Source organism: Electrophorus electricus, chromosome 11, assembly GCF_013358815.1.
Source record: "Electrophorus electricus isolate fEleEle1 chromosome 11, fEleEle1.pri, whole genome shotgun sequence".
NCBI classification, from domain to species: domain Eukaryota; kingdom Metazoa; phylum Chordata; class Actinopteri; order Gymnotiformes; family Gymnotidae; genus Electrophorus; species Electrophorus electricus.
Window position 1 is genome coordinate 2,888,980 of NC_049545.1, and position 24,804 is coordinate 2,913,783.

At 39.8% G+C, this 24,804-nt stretch overlaps 2 protein-coding genes across 4 annotated transcripts; one reads left to right on the forward strand and one right to left on the reverse strand.

The window, feature by feature from the left end:
• Positions 1-6,711: 6,711 nt before the first annotated feature.
• rufy2 (RUN and FYVE domain containing 2) lies at positions 6,712-19,446 on the forward strand. Of its 3 annotated transcripts, XM_027000423.2 has the most exons (19): positions 6,712-6,865; positions 7,406-7,558; positions 9,537-9,710; positions 10,167-10,284; positions 11,187-11,288; positions 11,950-12,073; positions 12,163-12,227; positions 12,671-12,736; positions 12,868-12,937; positions 13,019-13,120; positions 13,346-13,462; positions 13,746-13,913; positions 14,041-14,138; positions 15,723-15,842; positions 16,070-16,199; positions 16,440-16,534; positions 16,725-16,773; positions 16,878-16,958; positions 18,363-19,446. In XM_027000423.2, the coding sequence occupies exons 2-19, from the start codon at positions 7,483-7,485 to the stop codon at positions 18,504-18,506; spliced, it is 1,899 nt and encodes a 632-aa protein (XP_026856224.1). In that variant the 5' UTR covers positions 6,712-6,865; positions 7,406-7,482; the 3' UTR covers positions 18,507-19,446. The 3 variants fall into 3 exon arrangements, with proteins under 3 accessions (XP_026856224.1, XP_026856222.1, XP_026856225.1); XM_027000421.2 differs by lacking the exons at positions 6,712-6,865; positions 7,406-7,558 and adding an exon at positions 8,061-8,587; XM_027000424.2 differs by lacking the exons at positions 6,712-6,865; positions 7,406-7,558; positions 15,723-15,842; ... (3 more) ...; positions 16,878-16,958; positions 18,363-19,446 and adding exons at positions 8,061-8,587; positions 14,940-15,329.
• Positions 19,447-20,379: 933 nt separating this feature from the next.
• Positions 20,380-24,492, reverse strand: hnrnph3 (heterogeneous nuclear ribonucleoprotein H3 (2H9)). The gene is made up of 10 exons (XM_027000425.2): positions 24,415-24,492; positions 23,513-23,612; positions 23,153-23,308; positions 22,899-23,042; positions 22,169-22,307; positions 21,604-21,794; positions 21,275-21,483; positions 21,044-21,179; positions 20,777-20,833; positions 20,380-20,655 (listed from the first exon to the last, which is right to left on the reverse strand). The coding sequence occupies exons 2-10, from the start codon at positions 23,598-23,600 to the stop codon at positions 20,582-20,584; spliced, it is 1,194 nt and encodes a 397-aa protein (XP_026856226.2). The 5' UTR covers positions 23,601-23,612; positions 24,415-24,492; the 3' UTR covers positions 20,380-20,581.
• Between the last annotated feature and the right edge of the window lie 312 nt (positions 24,493-24,804).

The following is a 24,804-nucleotide window of genomic DNA, read 5'->3' on the forward strand; positions in this document are numbered from 1 at the left end:
TGCATGCACTGGTGAACAAACTGAGTTTACCTGTGATTGATTTTCAGTTTAAGTCCTTATTTTCCCACAAGGGGAACTTGATGGTGGTGGTGGTGCTTGGGAACATATCACAGTAATAACAAATAACAATAAACAATTGCCATAAAAATAATAAAGGCTTTACAAACAAGAACAGGAAAAACAATAAGAGCATGATAATCCTTTAATAATACAAGTGCAGTAATATACAAACCAATAAATTAGTGCACCAATCAATTTGTGCAAAGTAAGCATGTTTATTGCATGTGGGATACATGAGCATTAGTTATTATATTTAAATGACCCTTCTGCTGTGGATCAGAACTAGAGCCACATGGATGCACTATTATGTCTAAAAAGGGCTGATAATACCTGCTACAGTTTACCGAGTAGCCAAACATGACTTTCACACACTAATGCTGGGGCTTTTTCAGCAAAATGTTTCAGTTTTTGTGTGACCCTCTTGATTTTCTTCTGATGCTGATCAACACTCAGAGAACAATTGTGCCAATAAAATACATTTCAGTGTCAGGTAAAATGTAGCTGAATATTCAGCAGCCAGATTTAAGAGAGTGAATTGTCTTGGCATCGACCCTTTTCATCTTCGTTCCAAACGGTAGTGCGCCTTTGTCTCTACTTACATGCAGACATTTCTGTGCGCATGACAAATAAACTTGAAACTTGAGGTTCTGTGCAGTGGTCATGCTCTTAGGAGGAATTCTAACTGTAATAATATTAGCATTACCTTATGCATGACAGGACTATGTGAGATGGATATCCCACATGAACAGCTATATAAAGGTGTTCCCATAACAATCCTTTATTGTTAGACACTAAGAAGTGACAACAGAAGATGGACTTGTAAATATAACACTAACCATGCCTACGATCTGCCCGTGTGACTCTATCTAAACCATCTGCAGTGAGAGTCATCTAAAGAAGGAAACAGAGAGGCTGCCCGAAATCAGAAGTAAGCACCAGGTTCATGCATGCAGAACCTTTAGAGCCTATCAAAGGCCATTTCATGTTAACTGAGGGGTGATAATTATTGAAGATCCAATTTATCCATAATTTTCTGAATTTTAATGCAGCCATAAGCAAATAAGTGACACGCAAGATGGGATCAGCAAAATTACCCAGCTTTAATCTTATAGAAATCCCCAGCGAAAGATACCACACTACCAGGCTATAATGAAATGTTTCACTACGCCCTTGTGTTCCTTCAGAACCTGCTAAATTAAGGTTATGAACAATTGGCTGATGATATGAACTGGGATACATCAACAGTATAGCATGCAATTGTTCATGTTATTTGTAATAATCATACCCTTAATTAGCAGGTTCTGAAGGAACACATGGGTGTAATGAAACATTTCATTATAGCATGCTGATATTTTAAGTGGATATTTTGAGTATATATTTTCCATCTGGCATTTTAAGTGATAAACCTGTAGTTCTCTTTCGACCACTGCCTTGCGTGATATGTTTTGAAACTTGATTTGATGCTGAGAGGCTCTGCTGCGTATTGGCTCAACCCTCTTCTTGCACCTGAACCCCACTGTCAAACAGCACATAATGAATGAGTGTCTCCAGGTTTCAGGAAATGGGAATGAACCCCCTCTGACTTTAATGGCACTCCCTGTTTAGTTGCTCATCAAGCAGCCTTCTCCCATTCAGTCCTGAGGAGCACAGGAATGTGACACACCTGTGGCACCCTGGGGCTTGCGGGCCTCCAGAGCCCTTATCACTATTGTGTCCGAAAGGGCTCAGCCCTACAGGAAACAGCCTGACATCTGTGGGCATCTGCCACGCTCCAGCCAATTTGCCATTTTCAGAAGGCCAGTGGGCTTGTGTATTTGCTTTCTGCCTGATGCATGGGCTGCTTGAGCGGGCAGATTAAAACGTATGACAAACCTTATCAAATGAAATCATGTGATCACAGGTGCTACTAAAGATTTCAAGTTTGAAGTTTGAAGTTTGGTTTATTTGTCACGTACATTAAACCTCTTCATACATTAGTGGACCTGTAAATTGACTTTGAAAGGAAAAATATCCTCTAATTAGTCCTGGGTGATAAGGTTGGTACTACATAGGTGATAAATATTTTAGAATTAAAAATGAACATTTTACCATAGATGGTTTGAATTATACCGAACCATCAAGAGTACAGAATGATCATGCCCCTTCTTGCAGTCTGATATTATCTGCTCAATACATTCCTGATCAAGCACAATGGTTTGGAGGTTCAGGACAGATATTCATTATGCACACAGACAAGCATCGACCACTGGTCCTCGTAAAGTCAGGACATGGGTGCTGAAACGTGTCTAAGACAATCAGTTCTGAAAACACTCCCCTATTGTCTTTGACGCTTGGTGCACTGGATGACAGGAGCGCTCTAAACACCCCTGCCAGAAAAATGGACAGATTTATGAAAGCCAGTGTAGATCCGGATTAGTTCATCAGCTTAGTGATTGTGTTTTATTCAGAGGCCAAGAAAGGCTGGAACATGTAGCAGTTGGGTTTATATAAACTATACTTCTATGCTTCAAGCTCATGTTTTTATGACCTACTCTTTTGTTTGTTCAAGTTCTTTAAAAGGTTTGTTTGTGTATGCTTTAATATTGAGAACAAATTAATTCAAACGCAAATGCATAATGTTCTCTCAATTTTACCCCGGAGTTTTGTCCTGGTACAGAATATGCGGTGTTTATGTGAACGCTTCTGGTGCTGATACATATGGCCCAAAGGCAACTTTGGAAGTTGTTGTTGTTTTTTCCTCTTGACACTGCACAAGTGTCAGGATCAACCAGGGATTGCAGACAAAGGTTTTAATGAAACAGCCCATAGAGGCAGGCAAATTTGTAGTCGTGAACAGACAAGCAGTCAGGTGATCAGCAAACAATATCCGAAGGGCAATCCAAAGGGGCTAGTCGACAATAGAAGATGCAGATCAATACACGCAGAGGAAACCAGCAACAGGCGTGGACGCTCAGCCCAGTTCTCAATGGGAGATGGGGAGAGTGGGATTTGGGGAAATAGCGAACAGGTGGAACAGGTGCAGGGGTGTGGCCGGTGACCTGGAAGAGCAGCGGGGTGCAGAATGAAGGAGTGTGACCAAAAGTTTAAGGATTTGGATTTTTTTCTTTTCCACTTGAGTGAGAAAGCACATGGAGAATCCATATTTTAAATTCATGAATTAAGTTTATATACCAGTTTCAGAGATATTTTAAAATGTGAAAGAATGGTATCACTGCAGTCATATCAATTAGATAAAGGATATTTGTGGTCTTTTGGGATGTCACAGGATGAATAGCAAATGTGTTACGTATTGAGTAGATATGTTGAGTACAATCAGTGAAAATATAGAGACAGATTTTGTTTGTAAATGTCACAGAAGCTCTGTGGATGAACCTTTCGATGGGCATTTTTGCAGCAGTTGTCCAATGTTTCCTTTACTACTTACACCATTTAAGTAATATTATTGAAAAAATGATAAAAATATAGGATTCAGGAATTCAATATTTCATTACTTAATTACAAAATAATATGCAGTCTGTGAGTTGTATAGTTTCTTTTAGCAACTAATAACCATATATAAATACGTTTATTTTAATTACAGATACACATGCTATTGTCATTCACGAACAAAAGTCCCCATATTTATTACGATTCTCTTTAATTTACAATATCTGATGTAGGGCTCTCCAGACTTAAGCAGGGTCTATAAATAGTTATGATTGGAATTCCTTTCTTATGTTATAATGGAGATAATAGAGCAGAAGATGGCGAGAGGCTCAACCCCCACTGCTCGTTGGACCTGCTGTATAATCCACTCTCATTCCTGCAGCCTGAGCTGTAGGCTCCCCCAACTTAGCTACCATGCTACCATGAGACAGCATGCTAGTGGATGTGAATGCAGCAATAAGCACAATCCCACCAACCATCTTAACTGAAACCAGCAAACTGGTACATACAGTAGTCATGCTTGAGACCATAAGCTACAATATACAAGCCACAGCCCACCCCAATGTCCCCTTGTAAACAAAGGCTGGAAAGGAAGATAAAGACAACTCGGAAGGAAGTCAGCAAGCTGACAGAGCTCCAGGAGGATTTGAAGATCAAAGATGGAGTCTGGCTTTGGAGGAAATGAAATGGACGGCTCATAAGTGAGACCTTGGAGCAAAGCTTAACAGCACTGAACACTCTCAGCCAGGTCATCAATACTGATTCAGGAGCAGAACATCCATCAACCATCAACTGCACATGGATAACATCAGACTGCACGCCAAGACGGAAAGACACACTGACTCACTGGTCCACCTGACCAGGACACGCCTAGACCAAGGACACATTCAGGCCGGTGAAGTAAAGTCACAGTGAAGTTTGCAGTGGCACTCATTGACACCTTTCTATCCACACTCACCAAGCTGTGGATATGAGATATGCAGTAAAAGGGGCAAAATGTTTCCAAGACAACTTCTAAATAACACACAGTAGCTATTCCTAATGTCTGTGTGCACAACAACAAAATCTAACTCCAAGACCAGTCTGTGCAATGCCAAGTAGTGCGAGTAGGAACACTAAAGCATCTGCAATGAGACACAGAAGTAACCAGACACTCTGTTATATCCTTGCAAGGGGAGTTGGGTATTAAAGACAAAATAAGCACTCATTAAATTCATATTCTTTTATATTAATACTATTTATATTCATCCAAAATCTTGTTGGCAGGTAGGCGTCCGAGGAAGGCTGCAGGGAGCCTGCAGGTAATCAGAGGTGGCCCCTGATTTCATGCATGAAGAACCAATGTCCCATGCTCCCATCTTCTGAATTAAAACGCAGCCTTGAGCTGGTATCAAGTGACACAGGGGGTGCACATGTACAGCCATAGGCTGCTATCTCTGTTTGCCACACAATGCTGGGTTTGAATAAATTGCTCATCAAAAACAAGCATTTTATTTAAAAAAAAAAAAAAAAAAAAAAAAAAAAAAAGTTTTTTTTTTTTAGTTTTTTATTCAAACTAAAGAAACTTTAACTTTGCATTTGTAAAAGATAATGTGAAAACCACAACATTGCTCCTGAATTAAAAAAAAAAAAAGATTAAAAGAATGACAAATTTCATATAAAAATCCTAATGTGAATCAAACTGTTGTAAACTGGTCACTACCAACAACAACAGCAACAACAAAAACTATTCTGTCAGGATCATGTCCAGAATATGCTTTATCAAGATCAGAATGATTTCAAATAACATGAGAAATGGTTTGCTTTAGCCTTGGGTTTTGTAATCCCTATATGCCGGGGTGTGTTTACATCTATTCAAGTAAATACTTGCATCATTAGTTCTCAACTGGACAAGAGAGGTTGCGGCAAGAACAAGCAACAAGGTGTTTGAGTGAACACCTGGAAGTCCAATGTCCTGCATGGTCTGGTGAATAAAGCGCATCAAAACATAGCTCACTCATTATGCAAAATTCTACTTTAACTCTGCTTTAACATTTGACTTGAAGTTACAGGAAGGAATATTAATTTGTTTCTAGAAAGGGCCTTTGAACAGGGAATGTAAATTCTTTATTTCCACTATTCTTCATCTGGTTGCACAAAAGAGGTCAGAATATGTGTTTCTTTTAAAAAGACAAAAAAAATCTACTAAATAATGCTGAATGTCTATCATATACAGATGTATCTTTTGAAAATCCCTGAATAATCACTGTTCTACAAACACAAAAGCCTACAGAAAATAATATGTAAGACACTACTATTAGGTAAGTATAGGTTTAAAATTTTTTACATTTTCCAGTACTTTTAAAATATTCTTGCTAGTACCCACTGCCATCTTATGGATAAAAAAAATACTACAGCATTTAATGAGAAGTAGAGAAGGCAGGGAAGTTTGTAAGTGTGTGTGTGTGTGTGTGTGTGTGTGTGTGTGTGTGTGTGTGTGTGTGTGTGTGTGTGTGTGTGTGTAATAGACATACCATAAAATAAAAAAAACAAGTACTTTTATTGGTAAAGATAACTTTTCACCATTTTTCATTCAAATTTAAACAGTCAAAATTATTTACATGATTGTTAATCTTTAAAATAATGGACTTGCATGTTTCTTTCGTACGTCATTGTTTATTTATTTATTTGTGTCTTTTAAATACTTAAATAAGAATTTGACATTGGGTGAACTGATTTTTCTGAGTGAATGTGAGATCTCTGAAACCGTGCCTCTCCAATATCTCTGTGCAAAGATGGCCTTTTATCAGTTTCTGCTGTCTATATTAAATGTCATAACTGGAAAGAAACTGTACTGGTGTGGATTGTCCTTCACGAGGGTTAACATTTTTTGCCACTCTATTCTAAATTATGTCAATATTGACTCAGTAAGATCCTTGTTTGTCTAATATTCCAATTGTGTTGCCATTTAAAAAACGGCTTAATGTAATTTAAAATATTTAAAACAATGTGTAAAATACTTTGTATATTTATTTTTCGTTTGAATTTCACGTTCTGCTTAGCTAAACAAATACCCTTGTAATGCAATGTCACTCTCAAAGCCACTTCCTCAATAGCCGAGCTTGCTCTTGATTGGCTGAGAAGACTGCGCTGTAGTTCCACCCCCTCCATTCTCTTGCCCTGCTACCCCTGCTCCAGGGTGGGTGAAGCGCCTCCCCCATCGTGCTGGCCCTTCTCTCCTGCACCCAGCGCACTCTGTTCCAGTAGGAGACATCCCCTCCCCAACATCCGCTACTGCAGCAAATGAGGCTCCCTCATCTCATCAACAGTGCCCCGCACGCCCAGTGCAATAGTCCCAGTCCCAGGCAGCTGGGTCCAGCCTGAAAGCAGCTGTATACAGGTAAGTGTGTGTGTGTGTGTGTGTGTGTGTGTGTGTGTGTGTGTGTGTGTGTGTGTGTGTGTGTGTGTGTGTGTGTGTGTGTGTGTGTGTGTGTGTCATGTTCTTATGGCTGAGGTCAGTGGAACAGCAGGTAAAGTATTTGCAGCTCTCTGCATACATGCTAAGAGCCACTGCGCCTGGCTGGTGTATGAGCTCAAATCTGTGTTCATCTCTACCCACGTGAGGCAGAAGTGCAGGAAACAACTGTCATAAGACAGGCTTTTGCAAAGGGCAGGGCAACATAGTGTTGGCTGTCGCGTGTAGCAGTATCACTATCAGTGTGTCGCACAAAACGATCTCCACAAAACGATTTAGAACAAACCTCCTTCGGCTGGACATGTTCTATACATTTATTAGATTGTATATGTCTTCCAACTTTAACACTCCACCTTGTATGGATAAACCTCAGCTGGAAAACGGTGTTGTAAAACTTTGCAAAGCTCTAGTTTTGAGCAGAGCGAGTGTGAAAGAGAGCAACCCGTGTTCTTTCCTTTATTTCAGTGCAGTCCGAGTGGAGTGGGTGAGGTCTCGGCGAGCCTTACACGGACTGTGGAGACAGGAGAGAGCCCGGAGCACGCATGTATTCCCCGCAGAGCCTGCACCGATGGGGCATCACCCACAGCGAGAGCATCGAGCGCCTGGCCTACTGTCAAGGTAAAGTACAGAAAGCTTCACAGTGCTGATTTAGTTTGTCCAGTATCAAACAAATGTGAAAAGCGAACCATTAAAGTTGATGAGTTCATCCCAGATTGGATCAGCACGTAGGCTGTGCGTCAAAACAAAGGCTCTGTCGGGTTAACGGGGGGAGATTCTGTGACATTCATTAAAGCAATGGATGCTTTTTTTCACGATTTAAGAATGTGGACAAACACTGAACAAACATCGGTGACTGAGAATGTATAGATCGGAATGAAAAAACGTAGTGCTTGTGTCTGCGGTTGTTTGCTGGTTATATCAGACGTATTTCAACCTCACGAATCCGTTTTATTAAAAGGAAAGCATTTACGAAAGGGCAACTTCGCATATTAAATTAGGTTGTATAGCGCTATATGACGATTTTTAAGGCCAGCAGAGGGTGGTATATCTCCATGTGTTTTCCACGGAATTACGTGGCGCTTTCTGTAGATCTCCGTGTCCCACCCCTTCTGTGGTGCAGACGCGTAGGGCAGGGCAGCGCGGGTGTAAACAAACCGGCGATGTGGCGCTGCATTCGGCGCGGTTACATTCGGAAACGTGTCGTCCTCTGAACACACGCTGGAGTTACACGGGTGCTGACGAGTGCTATCCGGGTTTTTTTGTTTGTTTTTTTGGACATCTGCGACTGTATAGTTCATCAGCGTCGTTCAATATGTCCACTGTGGTTGCGAGGTGAAATATCGCTCCGATCCATCGGAGTATTCACTTTCACTATGGCCACACCTGCGGAGCAAGATTTTACCCTGGCCGAGGCGGACGGCAATAAGGAGAAAACGCAGGTCTTCGGAGTTCTTAGGCTGCAGGAAGATAAAGCTGGCGTGGATAAATCTGCAGGCACGTCCCTCAAATCTGTGGACGGAAGGTGGCAGGCGCCCATATTCGCTTTAGCTAGGAAAGCCTCGGAAACCTTTTCAGGCGGCATTCACGTTCTCCCTAAGGTCGCCGAGCCTAAAGTATCCCCGTTTGCAGAGGAATGGAGTGTCAAGGGTAGGTTTGTGATCTTTGCAAAGGCAGAAGTCCAGTTTATATTGATCGGCATGTACATTACGGGGATGGCGGTCCCTCCCCCGGTTAGAATGATGTCATTGCTTATATGAGAACAATAAAGCCTTCGACGGTGAATACAACAGGGTGTTTTCACATCTTAAATGTGCCAGAAAGACAAAATTTGGTTTAAAAGAGCGGCCTTAAGTTAAACACGGAATAATTCTGTCATAACATGTATGTACAGAATTTTGTCTAGTAACCGTTTTGTGAACACCTGGACGCATGACGTTGTACGATGCACAGTCTTTACTCACTTATCCCCACCTGTGGTATTATAAGATGTTAAAGCAAGTAATCTGTCCCCCTACGTTTATTTTATATGCTAAATTAAGATATTAATACAAAGTGGATTTATGTATGTCCAGAGCAGAATGATTAAAAGTACATAGGCTTGACTTTACATGACTGCCTGCAAGGTCTGACAGAATAGAATAGAACAGGTAAGATGGAGATGATTGCGTGGATCAGAAAGCTTTATATAATGTTGTATTCAGTTTGGACAAGCACACCACATTTAAATTTCAGATAGTTGACTCTGTATTTAGCCCTCTCTGACATTTGTCTGCTGTTTCACATTTCATGCTGAAATGTGGCACCAAACCGCCTTGATGCATTTCACTGCTGCTTGCATCAGTGAACACACACAAATACTGGCAGTTACTTTCAGGTTAAAGTTTATCTTGCCTTTTTGCTAATTCAGTGGATTATGCTACTGATTCATATTCTGATAGGTAGAGCTTTGCCTTGTATTAGTTTCTGTTATTTAATTATCTGCCTTGGTGTCTTGGTTAAGTTTTTTTTGTTCATTCTTTCTTGTCCTTTAACCTTCAAGCTAGATCCAGAACTAGTTCCTCTGTACTAACAACATTCTGCTTACGATGTCTTCTAGCTTTCCGGGACCCTATGGCAATGGAACGGGCCAACTTGCTCAACATGGCCAAGCTCAGCATTAAAGGCCTAATCGAGTCGGCCCTCAGCTTCGGACGAACCCTGGACTCGGACTATCCCCCTCTGCAGCAGTTCTTTGTTGTTATGGAGCACTGTCTGAAACATGGTCTCAAAGGTACAAGAGTCTGATGCCAGTTGAGCCTGTTATAGTGTAGGGGATAGTTTTCCAGAGAGTAAGCCTCACTGTGGATTGGATTTACTCCTAATGGGCCTATGATATCGGGCCAATTAAATGTTTGGAAAGTTCGACACACGTGAAGTGCTATGAGAAGTCATTGTTTCTCATGTGCAGTCACTTGTGATGACTAATATGTACCTAACTATTATTTTTGGCTGCAGACAGATGAATATGTGCAGTAGATAGGGGAAAGGAGATTGTCAGATCTGTGAATACAAGTAAATACACAGATATGTGGATTCTGTTTTAAAAAGAGCACTGACACATTGTACAGTTTGAAGTGAGTAACAGCTGCATGCCTTGGATGATGCTTACCTGTGATTTGGGTGCAGTGACTGTCAATAACGATTTGATTATTTGCTGTGTAGTAAACATGTTTGTCTCTGGCTTTAGTGAAGAAGACGTTTCTTGGTTACAACAAGTCATTGTGGGGGCCTCTGGAGATGGTGGAGAAGCTGTGTCCAGAGGCAGGGGAGATCGCGGCCAGTGTACGGGACTTACCGGGTCTGAAGTATGGACATAAGCATGGCCACATACTCCCATCACCATTCTCATATGCTGTGCATTTTTAAAGGATTACACTGTTGCTCTAAACAACACTGTTTTTGAGCAATGGCTTTAGTTTTAGTTTTTATAATCTAACAATAGCTAACAAAAAAATACATTTGGTGTCATATGTTTACACAGCAATCTTCAGGCTGCATCCTGCTGGGTTATTTTAATTCTCGCTCAACAGCTTTGCATTCTCAGCGATCTTTTCTGTGTTTGCTGTTCTTCAGAGATTTCTGTGTAAATTCATTAGACACACCTCGGTTCACGACTGAATCCGCCAGATGTGTGCGGAAAACACCCTTCATTCCACTGCCCTTTCCCGCTGTGCAGGGTGGCTCTTTAGAGGCACTTGAAACAGTAGGGGGAAGTGCCAATTTCAGTTCCACTTCCCAGACACAAACGAAACCTGCAGCTGAGACAGAAAGGTCAAAAAGCAAGCTCACTTTAACAGTGAAGCACCAAAAACTCACAGAATCCTTTTGAAACAGTTAGTATTTGGTATAAGCCGTCTGAACACTTTCCAGTCAGACAAGAAATGCTTAAATATTTGCATATATTTGTAGTGCATGTATTACACTAATGTCACACCTGTCAAATTATGTGCATATAAATGTATTAAGTAAATTAAGTTGCTAATCAGAGTCACTTATAAAATGCGCAGAAAGTAGATGATTTATATGTAAGTATACATAGCAGATGTACAGCAAGAGCCCATATATGAGAGTCAGCACCAAGGTTGTGTGGTGTAGATGTAATTTATGTGCTAGCAAGATGAAGAGCAAATGCTTGATACTGCCTTTTGCAGGCTGGCTCACACTGTGCTTTGTGTGGGCATGCATCGTGTGTGTGTGTGTGTGTTAGGACGCCGCTGGGCAGAGCTAGGGCATGGCTGAGACTGGCACTGATGCAGAAGAGATTAGCAGATTACCTGCGTGTTCTAATCACCAGGAAAGACATCCTGAGGTGAGGGACCTTTTTACCTTTATATTAATCATGATTAAATACCTGTAGTAACAGGGGTCAGATGTAATTGTACTGAATTGTACTGTATAGTTTTTCTGTTTGTTACTACATTAATACAACTGAATAATTCTTATTAGTAATTAAGCACATTATATGCTGAGTGTGATGTGCTAGAGCAGGGAAAATCCAACAAGGTCTGGAGTATGGGAAACTACGCACTGAGACGTAGATTAAATATTTCACGTCACAGTGGGAGGAATGAGTGTATGAGCAGTTAATAGCTGCACAATCAGATTAGTCCTGATATTTACATTTACATTTATGGCATTTAGCTGACGCTTTTATCCAAAGCGACTTACAATTATTATGAAATTATTTCATTTCACTTTCAACCATTACAGATTACTGGAGGCCAATACAGGTACTCCAAAGCAGGTGTGTGTTTCAGTGTTAGTTTTGCTATAGAGTGATGTTTAAGGGACCCTCTACTGATGGAGCATGTTTTACAGGCAGAATATGGATAGATACTGTAGCAATACAGATACATACTGTTTTTATATCCTGGTCCAGTAGTTCCTTTCAGCTGTAGTTCCTAGTTTTGCAGTACTTCACCACACTGCCCTACACAGTGTAAGTTGAAAATTGTGTGTGTGTGGTACAGCGATTTCTATGAAAGCTCTGCGGTCATGCTGGAGGAGGAGGGAGCAGTCATCGTTGGCCTCCTGGTGGGACTCAACGTCATTGATGCCAACCTGTGCGTGAAGGGCGAAGACCTGGACACACAAGTACAAAAAAATTTATTTGATTGTACACTGAGATGCTGCACTGTTAATATGAGATCATAAAGCTTATATTAAGTTTTTCAATTACTCAGGTTGGTGTGATCGATTTTTCAATGTACTTGAAAAATGACATTGACGACTATAGGAGTGAAGAAAGGTAAGAATACATTTCATGTTTGGAGAAACATTCTTAATTTTGTCTCTCTCTCTCTCTCTCTCTCTCTCTCTCTCTCTCTCTCTAAAGCTTATGTATTTCAGTGCATGTGTTTCAGAATATCCTGTCTCTGTGTGCCTGTGTGAAGAACTGTGGAGCTCTGCTACATGTGATCTCTCTCTGTCTCTCTCTAGAGAGCAGAACAGAGCTCAACAGTTCTTCACACAGGCACACAGATATATATATATATATATATATATATATATATATATATATATATATATATATATATATATATATATATATATATATATATAAAAACACATGAGAGAGAGTAAATTTACAATGCAATTACTATCTATCTATCTATCTATCTATCTATCTATCTATACAGTAAATTTACAATGCAGGCTTAATAACATCTGATTTCATTGTTTCATAACAAGAAATGGACAAATTGCAGCGATATTGGACCAGAAGAACTATGTTGAAGAATTAAACAGGCAGCTCAAGTGAGTACAGATTTTTTCTCTAAAATTTGCAACCATATTATGCAGGATGCCATTGATGCATCCTGATTCAGAAGAATCTCAGGAGTTCCTTCAGTGCCTATAAAATTACATGCATCATTTCTCTGCCTTAGTTCCACTGTTCAGGGTCTTCAGGGACGTGTGGACTCATTAGAGAAATCAAACTCCAGACTCATTGAGGAGGTAATGTTGTTTCTGAGAACATGTACGGCAGCTATGCAGCCAGATGTGGTATCAGCAGTTCTCTTTCTTTTTTACCTCTAGTTGGCAATAGCCAAAAACAACATAATCAAACTACAGGAAGAGAACCACCAGCTCAGATCTGAGAACTCATTAATTCTCATGAAGGCTCAGCAGCGTCTTGAGGTATTTTGTCATGTTAATTTGTGGGGGGTTTTTGTGCTACATACAAAAGTACTCTTTGTTCTCATTTTTAAAAAAATAAGCTAAATAGATAAAAGCTTTGTAAATTAGCCTACAGCCAAATATCTTGTTGAACAAGTGAATGGTGAAGGTAAATGTATTTATTTAATTTTACTATGGTTTTATTTAATTTAGTCTGTGGCAAAAATGTCACTGTGCTGTGCACAGGTTACACAGGGTGATGTGAACTGTGAGCTGGACACGTATAAGCAGTCCAGGCAGGGCCTGGATGAGATGTACAACGAGGCTCGCAGGCAACTAAAAGAGGAGTGTCAGCTCCGGCAGGTCAGTCGCTTCTCAAAATGCCCTTTTATCCGGTTTCTTTTCTCTCTTTTATCCGGTTCCTTTTCATTCCATTAAGTGCCATTTGTTTTAAAGATTCAAAGGTACCAACTTTGCACCCATGACCACACCATGGGTCATTTTAATTTTTAACCATAAAAAGACAGAAGAATGCAACAACGCTAGAACATTGTTAGAACTACATATCAACAATGTCAGAATTCTATATCAGCGGTTCTGTTTGAAATCTGATCAGGTGCAACGTGTTGGGCTTGTACTGCTGTAGGATGTGGAGAATGAGTTAGTGGTGCAGGTTAACATGAAGCAGGAGATGGAGTTGGCCATGAAGCTTCTGGAGAAGGACATCCATGAGAAGCAGGACACTTTGATCGGACTTCGGCAGCAGTTGGATGAAGTGAAGGCCATCAATGTTGAGATGTATCAGAAAATGCAGGTAAGCTCGCTACCAGTTCAGCTACCTTTTGGTTAAACGGAAGACGTTAAACGTGGTGCATCTTTTATTAGATGTGGATCGCACTTTTGCAGTAACTGTATTTGATTCATTTCATAACTGTCTACAGTCTTCTGATGAGGGCATGAAACAGAAAAATGACATGATTGCACGGTTGGAGGAGAAGACGAATCAGATAACAGCTACTATGAGACAGCTAGAACAAAGGTGAGCAAAGAAGGATATCAGAGTGGATCATATGTTATTTGGCATAATGCTAAGTCATGTTCCTAAGATGCATTCAGCTTCAAGTACAGACAGTTTCATGTGAGCACCCCAGAGTTGTTTATTCCTGTGGGAATAAAAACACAACTACTTATACGCCATTCCGTGTTCTCAGTTTTGATTTTCCAGTCATCTTGGCAGAGATTTAGATTTCCTGTATCGAACAACGTTTGAAACACAGTAAAAGGGACATGGACGTGTTTGTTCCTGAATTCAGTTGAACCAAGCCAGTGAGTCGCAGACAGATGTAGTGATGCAGGTCTGAATGCATCTCCGGATATGTTACGTGCGTGTGTTCGGCGTGGCTAAGGGGTCACGCCTAACACACGCAGGGAGCTGACTAAGGAGGCTCCAGCCCTGCTCCCTGGGCAGGCTAGCACACGCCATGCCCTGCACACCCTGCCTTGCCATGACACGCTGGACCCTTGCACCTGGCCACTCGTGCGTGCTGGTTATGTGGTTGTGAGCTTTTCTCACGCCTCTGTCTGTGCAGCCCACCTCCCCTCTTCTCCATTGGTTTACTGCCATCTTATTCGTGACCATTTTAACGGACGCGCTGCTCAACAACTTTTCGAAGCTCTGATTGACGTGAGAATTCACTGATGTTTACATCCTCTTTCCCTTTCTGTTCTTCCCTTGTCTTTCTTTTCCACATCCTCTCCCTGATTTTAATACCATCATTTTTCATCAATATATCTCCCCTCTCTACGATATTTAATCTCTCACTATATTAAATGGAAATAGCGATAAAGACCTGCTCAACCAGACACGAACTCTGGCCATGTCGTTTGTAAAATGTGCCAGCACAGATACAGAACACCAGTACAAACTTGTCAAAGATATTTCCTTCTGATTTTAAGATAAATTCACGATTTGTGACACAATGTGTTTGGCAATATGTAGTATCGTGAAAATAAAGGGTTTGAATGCTCTCTATTAGCGTCTTTTTAGACTTGGTTGTTAGATATGGTGGATATTTGTTTTTTCCACATATCGGTTAGTGATTCCAGAGTTCTTTCTCGTGGTACTGTAACATGGCATACACACTACCGTACTGTAACAATAAGAGCAAACAATGATTATGGTGTGTCTTTTATCCAGATCATCAATAAATTGTTTTAAACTGTTCCTATATATTTTAGTTCATTATTTCACATACATCTAAAGTACTGCATTTACTAATATTCACTTTATTAAGCTTATTCTTAATAAGGTGCTGAATATTGCATTATTCTTCTTATGAGAAATTATATTTGTCCAGACATTTCAGTCAGCCTAACTCAAACTCCCTATGCCCTTAACTGTCAATTAGGCTCTATCAACTTTTCAGTTCGGCTCTTTTTTTTTGGCCAGCTGTTTATGCGTTTGCTGCCGGTCTTTCGTGGGGTAGCGTGCCTGTGCAGTTTTGGCCCTCTTTTTCTTTTGCCCATTTATTTGTTCCATTACCCCCCCCCCCCCCCACCCCCAACCCATCTTACCCTTGTGATCGGAGCCTCGGTTTTACCCGGTTGGTTTGAATTACGCCAGATTGCAGGATGCGGAGAGGGACCGTCTGAGCGCCGAAGACGGAATGCGCCGGTTCAAGCAAGACTTTACCAACAAAGCAGACAGCCTCCAAAAGCAGATAGCCCAGCGGGAGAAGCAGATGTAAGTGTAGAGAATTTTGTTGTAGATTGATGCGTTTCTTTCTGCCTCTCCTTTTCAGTGCTATGTGCAGTGCTTGGTCCTAATAAAGGGCCCAAGTTTTTATTGCATTTTATTGCATAATTTTATGTACATTTATTTGAATGATAAAACTGTATGAATCAATTCATTAATGAAGAGGAGAGAATCCCTTTGAATTACATGTCTGAACTACTTTCTGTTTTCTTTAGGTTTCAGCTGGAAACAGATTTGAAAATTGAGAGAGAGTGGCGTCAAACGTTACAGAACGACCTAGAGAGAGAACGGGAGACAGTCTCCCAGCTGAAGGCTGAGGCTCAGCAAATTAATGCACTCAAAAAAGTAAAACCAAAAATTCTTCTGCCTTCCATAATTTCATAATGACCAGTAAAATGCAGAGATTCAAGTCTATGGAGGCATCAACTCTGATATATTTGTTCTAGAAACTTCATGGGCTGAATCGCCCTTAATTCGTTCTGGTGAATAGTCCATTCGCCTGGTGCCATAAGCCTTGGCCTATGGAAGCATGTCTCCTATACCGGTGATAATGGAGTTTAATGGAGTCTTGTTGATGCCAATCAGGAGTTTCACAGGCTGCAGGATGAAAACACCCAGCTGAAGGGGATCTGTGAGGAACAAGAGCAGGCGCTAGAGGAGCTAGGTTGCAAACTCAGCGAGTGAGTTGTGCCCTGTGCCCAATAAGTTATTCATTTACTGGTCAGATTTATTCAGGATTTGTTTGTTTACTGGTTACAGTTCAGCCAACCCCTTTTGGGCCACCTTGTCTTGTTCCATTTCCTTACCCTTATCCTCTTTGTAAGAGGAGCTGCACAGCTCTGAACCAATCCACATTGTTTTTCGTATCAGGTCAAAATTGAAAATTGAGGATATTAAAGAAGCCAATAAAGCGCTCCAGGTAGGTGCTTTGCCTGATGTTTTAATATTTCTGTTCTCATGGTTCAGTTGATTAAGATTCAGCTGTAACTAGTGCAAGCTGGCTAAATGCTAGGCTCATTTTAGGGTGGCCAGGTGTGGCTTAAGGATAAGGATGCCACACACTGCAAGCTTTGTGAGAAGGAGTTCTCCATCTCCAGGAGAAAGGTGAGACCCACAAGTCACAATTCACTTGCATTTAAATGTGTCTCAGAGTCTTTGAGTGTCTACCTTCTTTAAAATCATCCATTACAATGCCCATTACATCAGAGCGGCTTTAACAAGTTAAAAAGATCTAAAATAGGACTTAAAATCAGTGTACATCTCAAATCTAGGGATAAAGACTAAAGACCTAGTAGGTATTCTAATAGAGTCAGATCCCACCTTTACTAGCCACATCTCTGTCATCTTAAGAATATAGCTAAAGTCAAAGTCTCAATGAGACCTAGAGAAACTTGTGTATGCTTTTATCTCCGGCAGGGTTAACTACTGTAATGGTCTCCTAACAGGACTCTCCTAAAAAAGACCAGTCCACAGCTACGACTTGCTATGACTTTTAACCAAAGAGACTTGAGTACATTACTCTAGTTCTAAAATCTCTACACTGGCTTCCAGTTAGTTACAGAACTGACTGTAAAGCACTACTAGTGTAGAAAGCACTACTAGTGTAAATCACTACCATATACTGATTAGGCCCAGAATCACTACTGGTATAAAGCCAGTTGGGCTCTTGAATCCATGAATACAACCAGCGTGTAGAGTCTAGAAGTCAAACCAAACACGGTGAAGCAGCATTTAGTTCTTATACTACACACAGAAGGACCCAACCCCTGTACAAATGTAGATGTGCCCCAAATAAACCAGTTTTTAATCCAACATTTTTTTTTTTTCCTTTTAGTTCCATTCTTGCGTTATTTCTGGCAGTACGTTATACTGTTATTTGGTATTTTATTAGTGCACTTTAGTCTTTTAATGTGGATTTTCTTCTTTTAATTCCTTTTTATTATTCCATTATTTTGTTTTCCTTTTCTATTTGTCAATTGTATTTAATTATAATTTTATATTTTCTATTTAAATAAACTTTTATGAAACATCAAATTTTGATTGTCATGAGCCAATACATTTCATATGGTGCGTACTTATGTAGCTCACCTGGTAGTGTAGGAACAAAGTGCAAGTGACATGAAGTCGCTGATCTGAATAAGAGCATCTGCCAATTGTTGAAAATGTAAAGGTAAAAAGTAACAGCACCATGCAGTGTAAAAACCTATTCAAAAAGGTGTTTGCAATATGACACGCTGCTTCACATCATAGAGTTGTACTTGCTATTTTTAATATGAACTTTGAATGAAACATTTTAGCAATTAAATATCAGTAAACATTTACTTAGTGTGAAAAGATAAATCAGGCCCATATTTCACAATAGAATAAAGAATGTAACACATTTTGTGCGTTTTTGAATATGCTATTGAGTGGTCATTGCACCCCAATAAGAAGAAGCCTGTTCTGTAACTGAAGTGAGAGGATAGCCCTGTTTGTGATGCTCATCTTGGGTTTCTTTTCTCTTTGCAGCATCACTGTAGGAACTGTGGGGAGATCTTCTGCAATGCTTGTTCAGATAACGAGTTACCTCTGCCAGCATCTCCAAAGCCTGTCCGAGTGTGTGACACGTGCCATGCTCTTCTGCTTCAGCGCTGCTCTTCCAACACTGCATAAGCCACACACACACACACACACACACACACACACACAAACCATGTGCTGCCAAAGTGGCCAGGGTTGACTTTAACTCTGACTACCATGTTTTCCTGCATCATGTCAAACTATAACAAAAGTGACCAAAATCTCTGCACCTGTTATTCATTGTTATAAGTTTACATTTCAAATGGGAGCTCTACAGCCGTGTCAAAACAGCACACCAGCAGCTGTTCAGTTATGTGAAGTGCCCAAAGAAGGTATTGAGTATGGTAAGCAAACTTGTTGAGTGGCTTGTAGCATTTCAAAGACTTAAAATGAATTACAATATAGCCATTACATGTTTTGAACACTACAAGCAAGCAGCACTAAAGCACACTCTGCATACAGCATACTAAACAGGTTAGGTTATTGTATGAGGATGACATTACATGCTGTGGTGTAAGACCACCTCTGGAATGTAGGGTGAACATATCGTCTTATTGTCAAGAATGAGCAAATGTATTCTGAGGCGTTTTAGTTTATTTTGTATGCAAGTTAATGTATGCCTGTATGAAAGGTCAGTCATAAAGACGGGATCTTTAAAGATGTCCTGAGTGCCTGAAGGGGTGGAATTTTTTTTAAAAAGCACTAAGCTTTTCAGTGCTGCTCAAGTTTGATTGCAATGGAATTAGCTCAGATAGTGCCCTGCAATCAATATCCAACTTTTTTTCCATTCTGAAATTGAAATTGAAGTATTATTTCACACTATACCACATTACAGGTTATAAACAGCTATGCCAAGACTTGTGTGGTTTGTAAAGTGGAAACTTGGACTGCTACTCGCCTTGAATATTCATGGTTACCTTCATCTTAATGCATTCAAGTGTAAACTTATAAAAACAGTTGCTAAGTCACATTTTCAAATGTGAAAGTATTTACCTGTAAATATGTCTTAAACCACTAAAGTTAATACTTCCATTTTATGTCCTCCGTATTATTTTTTAAGGTGTTTATAGCAGGCCTATATTCATCTCAGGGTTAAGAGCAGTCACACATCTACAATTTAAGACCCACATTTTACATTAGCTAAGCTGTAATAAGGTACTTGGCTCTGTTAGTTAATAAAACAGATTTATTCAAAATTGTATATTTGAAGCTTCAATTATATTTACAACAGAGCTAAAGATCTCACCTGTCAACATATTGTTTTGCTGAAAAAAACAAAAACATGGATACAGAGCATGATCATTACTATCCACTTAAGTATTAGAAAAATCAATTTAAATACATACATACCACATAAAATGTAAATGTTTATACTGCTGAATGAAAGCCCTCATAAAAACCTTGCTCTAAATTAGACCCCAGAGTAGAGCTGGCATCTGCATCCTAGAGTGGTATATATATTTTAGAAGGGATGCATGAAGCATATCTGCAACATATACAATCAGGGTTTTCACAGAGCACCAGAACTTCAGAGATCCCTCGATTTATAAATATAAACATTCTCTCATTTGGAATTTTATATGTGCATTTCCACTAACACGGGAACAGGTGTTGCGCACTCCATCTTGCAACATGAATGAGAAACAAAAATAGATGAAACCTCAATCTCTCCATGTAGTTACATCAAATGTCATACTCATACGTTTTGTAATGACCTCTGAAAACAAAGGTTTATTTTGTAAGGAACAACTGGAAATTTTAAAAGGTGGAGGTTAATAAAAGATTCAATAGATAACAATTTAAACATCAAGTCTGCAATTAATGTGATTAGATATGAAAAGTTAACAGCCAAAACATCACTTGAAATCTGCCTCTCAAAGTTGGCAGCCAATCACAGTGACCTTTAAGGTTGAAGATATACACAGATGACAACAGACAAAAAAGCAACACTAGTAAAACAAACAGAAGAATTTAATATAAAATTTAATAAGCAAAATGTACAGTAGCTGGTCAACCTATATATACTTATTTATAATCTTTATACTTTTTGATTCCGTTCTTTGAGACTGGAAAATATTCTGGTTAAATTTTATATGAATATCTGAAACAATCTCAGTACAAAAGGATGTTCCAACTTCCAGCTGAAAATTCTTTCAATTAAAATGAGATCAGAACATGCCCCTCATTCCACTTCCTCGAGAGCCCATGCCTCCAGAGTTGCCATAGAAACCAGCACCACGACCTATTTATAATTACATAGTACAATTTTTGAGAATAAAACATGGTAATTGTATGAAACTTATTTTTGGCAATGGATTCAAACCGAGAAAGTGTCAGTAGTGTCTGAATAAAGTGATACTAACCCATTTCAGATGCTCCACTTGCAGTTGAGTTCAGGAAAAGCTCTATATAACGATGCTCTGTAGGGAACATTAACGCATTGGGGAAAATTATAAGGATATGGGGGGAAAAATGGATAGAAAACAAAATGCAAACACAGACACACACACACACACAGGGAACAAACAGATCAACACCCTCTAAGAAGCACCTGCTGCCAAGGGATATTGGGTTTACTTTGACACTGTTACATGGATAAGTAAATTACACCAGGAAATAAAAGCACATACGCATGTGATTCTTGTCTTTTGACATGGCGGACACTGCATCTTCGTGAGATCCAAACTCTACATCTGCCTCTCCTGTGGACTTTCCATTAGGTCCTACATCAATGTGCACTCGAATCGGATTTAACGGGGCAAAGAACTGGAAAAAATGGCACGGGTAAGCCAAACATTTGTACCATGGAGCTATCAGGGGAGGGAATGGTGAAGGAGACAAGGCCCTGGGCTGTGACTTACATTGGCTATGTCTGCCTCTGTGGCACGAAAGGGAAGGCCTCTCATGTGTACATAGTGTCCTCCGTGAAAGCCCGAACCAACATCCCCTGCGTTGTAACCATGACCTCCCATCGCTCCTCGACCTCTGTCACCTCTTGTGCGCTCATCAAACATTCCATTACCGAAACAGTAGTTGTTAAAGCCATTGTAGTTATCAAATCCCCCATAACCTGTGAAACACAGACAAGCCCTTAGAAAAATGTAATAATTGCATTATCCTCACAGAGGTTGGTCATGTCTCAGTTCAGTCTTTTCCATCTCAATGAAGCTAGATGACAGCACACACATACCACCACTGTAACCACCTCCACTGCGCATCTGGTCTAGAACAACTCCTCCCCTTCCAGGTCCAGGACCAAAGAAGCCCCCACGACCCATCATTGGCCTGTCATATGGGCTAGGCCTCTGTCCCATCATCCTTCGGGGCACCTCGTAGTATGCACGGATTTCATTTCGGCTGCTTTTAAATATCTCTATGTACCTGAGTTTGTTCAAAACGAAGGGTGTTAACAACAAATAAACATAAAAGCAACAACAACTGCTGCATTTGTTTGACAGCAATGAGGAGAGCTTAGTGGGTCAATGTTCGAAACCCATGATTTAATTATCGCAGCAAAGACAAATGACTGAATTTTTAGAATCCAGAGGGCGGGAGGAAAAAGTGCCTGCAGTGCTACCTTCACTGCAGTACTTTATCATGAGCAGCTCTTTTTTCCCCCATGACAACATGATGTGAGATACATGCCAAGTTTAACAATGTGATCATACCATCTTTTTCTAAAGCAGAAAGATGCATGACCCCCAACCCCACATTACAGATATCATTATCACCCAGCCCAGTCTTGCCGGCCCCACCTGTGCCCTATTCTTTCCTTGTGTTTCCCCAGAGCCTTTTCTGCTATCTCCTTTGAGGCAAACTGCACGAAGGCTTCCCCTGTGCTCCTCCCCTGGTAGTCCATCGGCAATGTAATCCCATTTGGCACGATTTTCAACCCTTTAACCCAAGGACAAATAACCCCACAGAGGGGGACATGTTAAATAGCAACATTCTCATGTGTAGCAAAGAAAGAGCCTCTAATTTAGTCCCTTTATAATATTATATAACCCCTTTATATAATAAAAGCCCTAGAGCATACCACTAAAATATTTTTGCTTCATCACATATTTCCACTGAAAATTCTGGACAAGAGGCAACAATTAAAAAGGTATAAAGTAGATATATATGAAATTAATGTAGGATTGCAGCAGGGCATGTTGCTCCTGTTTTTTAAAGAAACATTCATGATTAAAACAAACTAAGAGATGAGTGTTTTTGACATTGACTCATATGTTAGTCATAAGTTAACAATCAGCATTTGGAAAACTGTCCATGTAAAGGTATTTGAGTTCACCTAATAAAGCATATATGATGAGCTTCATTTGAAAATGATTTGACTTTCTGGTAGACAGTACATCAAAGAATTAAAAAAACAAAAACAAAAAAAAAACTCCATACTTTTAGCAACCACAATTAAACAGACATTTCAGCAACATAAAATGAATGAATACAAATATCTGGAATGATTGTATTGGTTGTAAAACATACCTGCAAAGAACTGCACAATCTCTTCTTTACTGCAGCCAAAGGGTAATCCTCTTAGCCTCAGTGTACAGCCACTGCAGCTGTCATAGTCTGTGGGGCCACAGCGTTTCAGCACCCAGTCCATCTCACTGCGGTTTGACTTGAACACTGCACATTAAGTCAGTTATCATAACATATATGATGCTTTATAATCATTTACATCAACAAAGCTGCCTACCTTAAAATAGGTAAAACATTTGAAATGGTGTTTCTAATACCTTCAATATAGCGATGGCCCATATATTTGCGATCTTTTGCGAGGGCATTTTTAAAGTCCTCTGCTGTTTTTAGTTCGACAAATGCCTCTCCACTGGGCCTTCCCTCCTTGGAGAAGGTGAAACACACCCCATTCAGTTTCCCTACAATATCACAGTCTGAAAGATGGAAGAAAAGACATTCAGACTGTACATTTGACTTTGACACTTTACTGACTAGCTAGCTAGACTACCGTGTAGAATAAGACTACACTATTACCGTCATTGTTTAAATCGCTTTGATAACCGAATAGTTCAGTTTTTGAAGGGAGCTAGCTTCATCCCTAAAGACCGAATAAGAAAGTATTTGATCCTAAATTTTACCAGAGAAAAAAGAGGCCACTTCCTCCTGTGTGCACGACCAAGGTAAACCACGGATGCGTACCACATATCCCTCGTCGTTGTGAGACATCTTTATCTGTGACTTCAGGACAGTTTAAAAAAATAAATAATATAATATAATATATACACATATATTCATAATAATAATAATAATAATAATAATAATAATAACAATACTTTATATATATATATATATATATATATATATATATATATATATATATATATTATATATATATATATATAAATAATATATATAACTTTAACGGCAAGTTCAATGTCACTGGTGTCACTGGCACAATAACTCTGTATTGCACGTCTGCCAGTGGTTTCTGGGAACTTGTCAAGAGCTCAGCTGATTTGCTTATTTCTTACGTTAGCCAGGTTAGCGCTCCAGCTACGCAGTGCTCCCTTTGGTAGCCAAGTTACACCGACCCGTATTCACGGAACAGGTTAGCTAGCGTGGCTAAGTTAGCCTGCTACTACAACTTGTATAGACAGCTGTCAAATGTGCTAGTCACTGACACATTAGAACTTCCACTATCGTAAGATAACAAACTAGTTCCATCTAGACTGGCACGGTAAAAAAAAAAAAAAAAAAAATACTCAAGCAACTGATTAATTAGTTGGTGTTAATAAACATGTAGCTAGTCAGCTAGCTAAAGTTGCTAACCTAATACAAGTGACCTGAACAGCTAACCTATTAGCAGTAGTTAGCTAAGATAGCTAGCTGAATAGATTTTATATCAAATTCAACAATAATCTTGCCTATCAAGTACTCACACCAGCAAGCATAGGTAAATTCGCTCATTCCATTTTAGGATCCCTCCACAACTAATAAATGAACCTTAAATTGTCGCATACAGATTAATAACACTCTTTACCTGAAAGATTTCTCACCGTCAGCTGCCTGCCCCTTTCCTACAGGTAGGTAGCTGGCTAGCTAGCTAGCCAGCTACCCGCTAGCCACCAACGATAGCGTATTGTCAGGGTTGCCAGAGTCTCCTAAGCAACCCCCCCCTAAACGGGAATTAAAATTAATTAAGCTCTAAGGATATATCAAAAAATAATAAGGGCTACCAGCTTATGTGGGCTTTCACATATATTTTATTGGAACGTAATATTGCTGAAACGTAAGCAGGCGACAAGGGGGAACTTTCAGTAAAACGAGATGGTTCATAGTTCAATTACACATCATATAGAAAGTGCATCAGTTTAAATCCTAAACCTAACTTGCAAATGAAACACGACGTCTTTGCTGCAAACTAAAAACG